This window comes from Muntiacus reevesi, chromosome 2 (assembly GCF_963930625.1).
Source record: "Muntiacus reevesi chromosome 2, mMunRee1.1, whole genome shotgun sequence".
Lineage (NCBI taxonomy): Eukaryota > Metazoa > Chordata > Mammalia > Artiodactyla > Cervidae > Muntiacus > Muntiacus reevesi.
In genome coordinates this window covers 60,299,361-60,308,383 of record NC_089250.1, presented here as the reverse complement: position 1 = coordinate 60,308,383, position 9,023 = coordinate 60,299,361, and the positions used below count along the sequence as shown (strand labels likewise).

The 9,023-nt window shown below is 62.4% G+C and overlaps 1 protein-coding gene across 3 annotated transcripts in view; it reads left to right on the top strand.

Moving 5' to 3' along the window:
- The first annotated feature begins 208 nt into the window (after window positions 1–208).
- Window positions 209–9,023, top strand: part of NOL4L (nucleolar protein 4 like) — a 129,698-nt gene continuing 120,883 nt past the window's right edge. For 2 of the 3 annotated variants that reach the window (XR_010661469.1, XM_065921824.1), the window contains exon 1: window positions 209–529. Coding sequence is in view for 2 of the 3 variants with exons in the window: in XM_065921824.1 (XP_065777896.1) it covers window positions 209–529 (321 nt within the window). In the remaining variant the exon portion in view is untranslated. The remainder of the gene's footprint in view (window positions 530–9,023) is intronic. The other variant, XM_065921825.1, reaches the window with a different exon arrangement.

Genomic DNA, 9,023 nt, shown 5'->3' with positions numbered 1-9,023 from the left:
CCGCCGCCGCCCGAGCAGGACAGAGCGCGCCGCAGCCCCGCGCGTCCGGCCGCCGCCCGTGCCCATCAAGCCTCCGCGCCGGAGCCACACCGCGGGACAGCCGGGGCCGCGGCGCGCCCCGGCTCGGCTCGGCCCAGCCCAGCCCAGTCCCGGCACCGGGCGGCCCGGCGGCCGGCCCGCCCCCGAGGGCGCCGGGCGCGGCGGGAGGATGCCGAAGCCGACGCTGCTGCTGCGCGGGGGCTGGGAGCGCGAGCGCAGCCCCGGGGACTCGGAGCTGGGCCGCCAGTTCCGGGACTGGTGCCTGCGCACCTACGGCGACTCGGCCAAAACCAAGACGGTGACACGCAGCAAATACCAGCGGATCGCCGAGGTCCTGCAGGGCGGCGGCGGGACCGGCGCGGGTAGCGGCCCGGCAGCCGGCGAGAAAGGCAAGTTCCAGTTCTGGGTGCGCTCCAAGGGCTTCCGCCTGGGCAGCGGCCGGGAACCCAAGATGGGCCAAGTGGTGTATGTGCCGGTCAAGACGGGCTCGGTGAGTGCGCGCGAGGCGGCCGCGGGCCGGTCCCGCCGCGGGGCTCGGGGCGGGCGGGCGGGCGGGGGCGGGGTGGGGGTGTGGATGTGTGTCCGAACGTGTGTCCCCGAGGTGGTCCGCGGGTCTGGCCCGCCCGGGGCTCCCGCGTCCTGCTCGTCCGCCCGCCCCAGCCCGCCCGGGGCAGCGCTCCGGGTTCGGGGCGTCCCTGCCCCCTCTGCGCTGCTGCCCGGGCCGTGGCCGTGCCGAGCGGGCTGTCCCGGGCTGCTCACCCCAGCATGTTCCGTCCTCCCGTCCCCTCCCCCCGCCAGCAGGCGGCTGCTCCGAAGCCCGAGCCTCCCCCCGCCCGCCCCGGGGCTGCCTGTCCCGGGCGCCCCGCGCTCCCGCCCCCGGGCCGGCTGGGTGGTGTGGGGTGTGTGTGTGTGTCTGTGTGTGTGTGTGTGAGTCTGTGTGTGTCGAGGGTGGTGCCGCGGGAGAGGGGGGCAGGGGAGCCACGGGACGGGGAGTCCGCTCGGCTTCCCAGCGCCAGGGGAGGGGGCCCGCCCGGGCACCGTCTCCCCGACCCCACCCGGGGCTGGCCCGGGGAGGGGCAGCCCAAGCCGCAGCCTGGCGCAGCAGCCGCCTCCCGCGGGTGGGTGGGGCGCCCCCTCCGCCCCCCGGGCCCCTAGCTCCCCCCCTCCCTGGGACGGGGGCGGCCTGACCTATTCCTCCCCTCCCCTCCCCCGTCCCCGGGGCCGGCCCGGGGCCGGGCGGGGTAGCGTGGGGGAGGGGGCGGGGAACCGCAGCCGCCGAGAGGGAGGAGGCGGGCGGCCGGGCGGGGGCGTCCCCTCCGGCCCGGGGCGCCCTGGAGAGGGCGTGCGGCGCGGGCCCCGCGGCTCCCCCGCCGGGACCTCATTGTTCTGCAGCGGGTGGGGGCTGGGGGGGCCGGCTGCTCCCGGGGCGCTGCTGAGCTTTGAACTTTCCGTGGCGGAGACCCTCCGTTAGTGCGTTCAGCCCCCGGCCCGGCCGGGCCAGGCCGGCCTCCCTCCCTGCCCCCCTCGCTCCCTCCCCGGCCTCGCCCGGCCCGAGCGAGCGAGCGGGGCGGCCCCGCGCCGGCCTCCCTCCCTCCCTCCCTCGCTCCCCCGCTCCCCCCTCCGCGCTCCTCCCCCGTCCGGCCCGCCCGCCCCGCGCTCAGCCCCGTCCCCGGCCGGAGCGGGCTCTTCACACACAATTGATTCGGTCGTTACGAAAAGTGCACTTGTCCCCTCCCCCTCCCCCTCCGGCGGCCGCCCGGGCCGGGCCCGCGGGGTGAGGGGGCCGCGAGGGAGGGAGGCGGGGGCCGGGGAGCGGGTCCAGAGGCGCCTCCCCCCCCACCCGCCCCGCGCCCAGGGGACGGGGCTGCAGGCCGCGGGGAGTGGGGAGCCGCGAGCGCGGAGGGCGGGCGGCCCATCTGCGAGGAGCGCTGATAACCGCGCCGCCGCCACTGCGGCCGCCGGCCGCCCATCTGCGCCCGCTGCCGCCTCCGGCCGGACCGGAGCCCGGGGGCCGGGCCGAGGGGGGCGCGCCGGGGCCGGATTCCCGGAGGGGGAGGCTAGGTCAGGGTCCCACCCTGCCAGAGTCGGGACCTCCCCGCGTAAATCAGTGCTCTCTGCCAAACCCCGGAGTCTGGGTCATTGTCTCCTCCCCGATCGGGTCAGGGAGCCCAAACTGATACCCACTTGTGCATACCAGGGAGTAGGGGTCCTTGCCTCTCCCCAGCCTAGGTCAGCTCTCCTCTCTCTGCCAGTTGCGTACCCCGCCTCGGTTCTCCTCCATCTTGGGCTAGCGTCCCCAGCCTAAGTGTGGTTTTTTCGAGGTCAGTGACCCACCAGATGGTTGGCTTGGTCTGTGCTCCCTACCCTGGGTCATTGCCCCAAGTCATCCAGGCTTCCCAGGTCAGTTGGTGCCCCTGACCCCCACCCCATCCCTGTTATCCCTCCCCAGGGAGCTGGGCGTCTTGGCCAGACCTCCTTCTCTGTCTGAGGCAGGAGCCCCCACTCCACCCACTCCTGGAGTTTGGGAGCAGGTGGCCCTCAGGCCTGGCAGCTAGCTCACTGGTTCTCTGAGCTGGTCGACCTCTCCCCTAGGGAATGAGCATACTGAAGCCGTCTGTCCCCTTGCCCCTATAGCCCTACAGCTGTCAAGGGGGAGCAAGTAGGACCCACACCCACCCAGGCCACATATAGAAATTGGGTGCTCCACCTGGACCCTAGGTCCTGCCAGCCTTTGGATCCTCCACAAGGCCCACCCTGACCCTCCTTGCCTGGCAGCAGGAGCCTGGAAAGACTCCACCCGGACTCCCAGACCAATAATAAGCCCTCCTGAGGGACCACCTGCCTGGGAGGCAGAGAAAGGGAACCCAGGCCTCCCTGCCCAGGCTACCAGGGGGACGACAAACACAACAGACGTGCCCTCAAGCTACCCACACCCACCTGCCTGGCCCACAGGTCCCCAGAGAGCCTGTTAGTTACCTGCCACTCACCCAGCCATCCGGAGCCAGCCGCAGGAGATGCCCTTAGTCCTGCCACCCCCAGCTCAAAGCACCTTCCTGGGGCTCAGTTATTATTTTTACAGTTCCATTTTCCTTTTCATTGATCTAAGAGGAACAAGTCCTGCTGGGAATTCTGGGGCAGCCATGGCCTCTTCCTGGGAGGAACTGAATGGGACCATCTTTGAAAGGTGCAGAGGACATCCCCTACCTTCACTGGCTGACACACACCACACACACACACACACACGCACACAGAGTTAAAGTTATCATTGCTTCTGATGTCAGTTGGAAGAGATCCTGTCGTTTGTCCTGGGTGGGTTTTTTGTGAAGGTCATTGGGCCATAAACCTTTGTGTGAGACATTTGTTTAGCATCCACAGGCCTTGTGGGGGCACTGGGGCATTGGAGCGCGTTGGACTCTGAGCCTGCTCCCTGGGCACTCAGCTGGTGGGGGAGGTGGGGATAGCCCAGGATCTGGTCAGGAAGCCCTCAGAAGCTCCAGGGGAGGGCCGGCAGGCAGGCAGAACAAATTTAGCAAAGAGAGGGTGCGGGAGTTGTGTCACCCAGCCGTGGAACAGGGGTCCCCTGCGCTCCTGTGTGGGCTCGGGTCCCCAGGGTGGCCGTGGTGTTTCATCTCGCGTCCTTGTTGCTCTCTGGCCGTCCCCCGCGGGGGCCCCCTTTCCTCCTCTCACAGCCATATGTGGTGCTGCGGTTGGGGCCCTTCCGAGTCCTGGCCATGGAGGGTCGATGATCTGACACCGCTTGTCCCGTCCCATCTGGCCCTGAGCTTTTCTGGGTGTGTGTGACAAAGGCTTAATCTGTCCGGACGGGCCCAGGGTGGAGAGGAGGGTGCGGGGAGTTACACTCGGCCGGGGCCTCTTGCAGCTGGGGCCCCACTTGCAGGGTAGGGTGGGGTGGGGCGGGGCGGGGTGGGGCGGGGGTCGAGCAGAAGCCTGGGCGTGGAGGGTGGGGGGAGAGACAGACAAGTTGGTCTTCAGTTTGCAGGTTGTCACAGGAAATAGAAGTGGAGGCGGAGGCTGAAGGCTGAGGGGAGGAGGGCGGAGTTCTCCACTGGGCAGCACGGGGCGCTCCTGGGGACAAGATTTTTCTGTGACAAGAGCCAGCCAGGCCTCCTGACTGGGCAAAGCCTGGTTTGGATTTATGATTTCTTGCGTTTGGGCTGCTCTGGTCTCAGTGGGCTGCCAAGAGAGGGAGCAAGCCCCTTGGAGGCGAGACCCCCGACTCTGTTCCAGCCTCGGCTGCAGAGTGAACCAACCCTTTTCCCCCAGTCTCTCAGAATGGGGCTGTCCCAGGGGCCTGCGAGGACCACAGGTTATGTCTGGGGCGGGGGCCCCGGGCCGTCTATCAGCTCCCAGGACTGGAGAACCCCCAGGTTCCTTACAGATAGAGGTTCTCTGCCTAGCCCTGTCATCTTCCGGATGGGAAAACTGATGCCCCGAGTGAGGCAGTCTCCATTGGTAGGGAGCCAGGCCTGGAAGGCAGATCTCTGCACTGCCCTGAGGCTTCTCCAGGGGTCCGTCACATGCCAGGAATCCCCCCATTAGAGCCCCCTCCCCCGAGGGAAACACCAGATTGCCAAACTCCACTCTCAGCACCCGGCTTCTGCGAGCCAGACCCCAGGTGTTCCGCGGGCCAAATTGACTAATGGTGGTCTTTTCCCAGTTTGCAGACAACGTTCATTTAGTGGAGAGCGTTTTCACAGTCTTCAGCCTTTCTCCCCAGAGCTTTCGTGTAAACCTTTGGCACCTGCGGCCACTGGTCTAGGCGGGAAATGGCCTCTGACTTAGTACAGCGTAACGTAGGCTGTGACCTTCCGTTGAACACCTCAGTATTTCCTACTTTTCTCTAAAGTGTCACCACGGTGACCCTTTCTGAGGCACCTACTGTGTGTCTGTCCCCGTGTGTCAGGTTCTCACAGCAGCCCAGAGGTCGATGCTGCTGTCTCTGCCATTCCTCAGATGAATGAACTGAGGCTTAGGGAGGTTCAGAACTTCCCTAAGGCCACACCACCGGCAGGGCAGGCAGAGTTCGGGTACCGCCTGTACACCCCTCCAATCTGACCCCCCCAAGATGTCTTACAGCCTGATGTGCTTTGAAAGCATAGGACTTTTCATGACAAGCTTTCAGTCCATTACACCTTAGTCTGAATTAGTGTAGAAGACTCTCATCAAGATGTCTGTAATCACAAGGCTGGCGCTTCAGACAGGACTGGCCTCAGTGTCTGCTGTCTGGGACTTTCCCCGGGGCACGACAGGATGGGTCTAGGGTGAGGAGAAGAGGGGGAAGGCCTCTGTTGTCCTGGGTCCTGGGGGACTTTCAGGGAGAAGGTTGACAATGACACGGGCCCTATTTGGATTTCTCATGAATGGCAGAGTGGGCTACTTCGTTTATGAAGCTACAGTGATTTGGGCGAATGTGGTCTGGGGATCTCTAGGGAAGGGGCTTCAGTTTGGAGCCTAGTGGACCAGGCTCTGCCCTCCCTTGGCCTCTCTTCTGGGTCACCTTCTGCTGGTGGGGGGTGGGGCAGCACACCCCACTCTTGTCCTTGGGGGAGGCCTACGTGAGCATCCTCTCCTTCATGGTCCCTACAGCTACTTCCTATCTGAGTGCCTGGGAGTCAGGAGGCCCAACTGGGAGCCCAAGGACACTGCTGGGGAGGACTGGGAGGTGGGGGGGGGTGCTGGGGCTGCCCAGGGACAAAGGTTAAGTGTCCCACCCAGCCTCAGGTAAACCTGGGCTTCTCCAAGCCAGCTCTTACCTGGGAGGTTGTGGACAGGTTGAGTACAATGAGCATGCGTGAGCATTCCTGGGCTACAGCATGTGTGGGTGTGTGGGTGTGAGTGTGGGTGTGCCTGTCCTGTGCAGGCTGGGGATGCTTGTGTGCCCAGGGCAGTGTGTGTGTGTGTGTGTGTGTGTGTGTGTGTGTGTGCGTGTGTGTGCGCGCGCACGCATGCATACAGGTGGAGGAGAGACTGCATGTGAGTGTGTGTGACTGTGAGTGTCTGAGTCGGCAGATGTGCAAGCACCTGGGGTGTGGGCATTGGCAGACCACAAGTGTGACTGTGTGTGCATGCCACATGTTCAGGATCCTATTGAAAAACACCCTGTCCTTTGGCAGTATGGAGCTGCCGAGGTGTCCTTCATTATATCCAAGTCAGCCAGCGCGGCTCTCCTGGTCCCTGCCACCCCTGGGGTCTCAGCAGCTGCTGGAGCCAAGTGTGAGGGACGGAGTGGACACAAGAGGTGGCCCCATATCCCTGTCTCCACGACAGTGGCCAAAGTATCTCCTTGTTTCCAGGAACCTTCCTCCTCCTCTTCCCCCACTCCCTGCCCCACAAGGGCAACCGGGAGAGCTTGTGACCTTGGCCATGGTAGCACTTCCGGCACCTAAAGCCACGCACCATAGGGGGCAGGGTGGGAGAGAGAGGGTTCCGAACTTGAAGTGAGAGGGCCAGGACTGGTGGGATCCTAAAGCACCCACTTCCTTGCCTTGTGATCTCAGGCAAATAGCCTGCTTGACCTCTTCAAGCCTCAGTTTACTTATCTGGAAAATGGGTTCCAAAGTCCCACTTCCAGGAGACTTGGAAAGCTGGAAGAGGCTCTGTTTGTCATTTCAGGAGGTCACTCTGCTAAGCTCAGTCAAAGCCAGGCCTGGGCCCTGGGTACCAAAGCTGGGGAGGGAGCTAAAGGAAGCTGGAAGAGAGACCACCCAGGTTGGTGGCTTGTTAGAACAAGGACTCCTGAATCCACTTTCTGCCCCTGGCCTACCCTGACATAGAGGGGAAGTGAAGGGCTTGAGGTGTCAAGCCACAGGGTCCTGGATTCAAATCTCAGCTCTGCCCTTCCACCAATTTGGCCTTAGTTTTCTCATCTGTAAAATGGAGCTGATAACTGTATCTTCCTCATAGGACTGTTACAAAGATGAATGCATTAATGCATATAGAGCTTAAAGAATATAGCAAGTCTTAGGAAGTGTCAGCTACTGTGTGATCTCCCTGAGCCTCAGTTTCCTCATCTGAAATATGATGTCTGAAATATGATGAAATAATAAAATGTCACGGATATTAAACTGGATCATGGAAATAACACACCCAGCCAAATCCCTGGCATGTAGTTGGTGGGAAGCAGCTACTGGTTCCCTGGAGATTGTGTCTGGGTTATTTCTGTGTCTCCAGTGCCACTGGGGCCTGGTTAATGTATTGAATTGCACAAAACACCAGCAATAGAGGGGTGGAGATGAGAGGGAGGTTCAAAAGGGAGGGGATATATGTATACCTATGGCTGATTCATGTTGAGGTTTGACAGCAAAACAATAAAATTCTGTAAAGCAATTATCCTTCAGTTAAAAATAAATAAATTTTTAAAAATTAGCAAGGTCTTGGCAAGGACCATAGGTGTGGCATGAGCTCCTAGGGCTGGGGATTTGAAGGCTTAGGGTCCCTCTCTGCCCTGACTGGCTCCTGCCCTGCCCTGCCTCAGTTTCCCTAGTTGTTGCACAGGGAAGCCTCCTGTGGTCCCTCCTGCCTTTGAATGCCTTCCTGGTGCTGGGAGTGTCCAATCCCAGAGCTCAAGGAGAGGTGCTAGAGAGGTGAGAGTGGGGGCTTTTCCCAGGCCTCGAGGTACCTGCCGGGCAGAAAGGTAGAAGGATATGCTTCCCAGTGACTGCACCGCCGCCCCACCCCGCCGCCCCCATCCCACACTCCCCCGAGCCCTGCCTTAGTCCTTGGCCAGGAGACTGAGCTCTGGGCTCTTACCGAGAACACAGTGAGGCTGGTGTGACTGTCCCCATGGGGCAGTGGTCTGAGCACCTCCCTCATGTTCTCAAGCCCTTGCCACGTGCCAGACACTCTTCATTTCATCTCCCCTGGATTCCGTGAAGTGGACGAGACCTTGGCATCAGAGAGGCCCAGGAGCCTACCTGAGCCCCACGGTGAGAAAGTGGCAGGGCCTGGGTTCCGTGGCTGTCTGACCCTCTCAGCCCACAGGTGCCCTGGCTCTCCCCACCTCCTCACCCCAGGCTCACGGTGGCCCCATCTGAGAACACCCTGCAAAAGCTGCCCAGAGCTTGAGGCAGCCCTCCTTCCTGTCTGGACCCTGGGAGACAGATGCCACCCCACCCCGTCGCCCACACCTTCACCCTCTCACCTTTGATAGGGTGCCCTCAGATGAGGGGTCACTGTGGGGAGGGCAGAGCCAGGGCACCCGTGGGCTCAGAGGGTCAGACAGCTACTCGCCTGGCCCGGCCTGGGCAGGCTGCCGGGGGCGGAGAGAGAACAATTGTCCTGTTCCCGCAAGGTCAATGACTCCCTCAGCATCCAGACTCCGACTGGACTCAGGGCTCCTGAGCTGCTGGGAAGACTAAGGCGGAGGCGGGGAGCTCCAGTTCCCACAGAGCGCCAGGCTGAGTGTGAGCCCATCAGGTTCCAAAACAGGGTGTCATTCATTCACTCACTCATTCATTCATTCACTCGCTCACTCGTTTGCTCCTTCCACTGCCCTCCCTATCACAGGGGCTCCGCCCTTCCCAGGCTCAGGGCATACCCAGGCGTCATTTTTTATTCTTTTCTCTTACTACCCCTCCCTCCCCATCCAAGCTGCACGTTCTGTTGGTTCTACCTTCATAATACATCTCAAGTTTTACCCTCTCACCACCTCCACGGCCTCCAGCCCGGTCCGAGCCTGGTGATGCATCAGCCTTCCCACTGGGCTCCCTGAGTCCTCTCCAGCCCCCCTGGTAATCCCTCTGGCTCACACCACCAGCAAATCAGCAAAAGCAAAACGCAAATCAGATGCTCTCCCTCCCCTGCTCTGAACCCTTTAAGATTCCCGTGTCACTCAAAGCAAAAGCCAAAGTCTTTTCTGAAGCCTACATGGTCTGGCCCTGCTGCCCCACCCTTGCTCATTCAGTGTCAGCCACAGTGACCTCCTTGCGATTCTAAAAACCACCAACTGCAAACCTGCCCCAGGG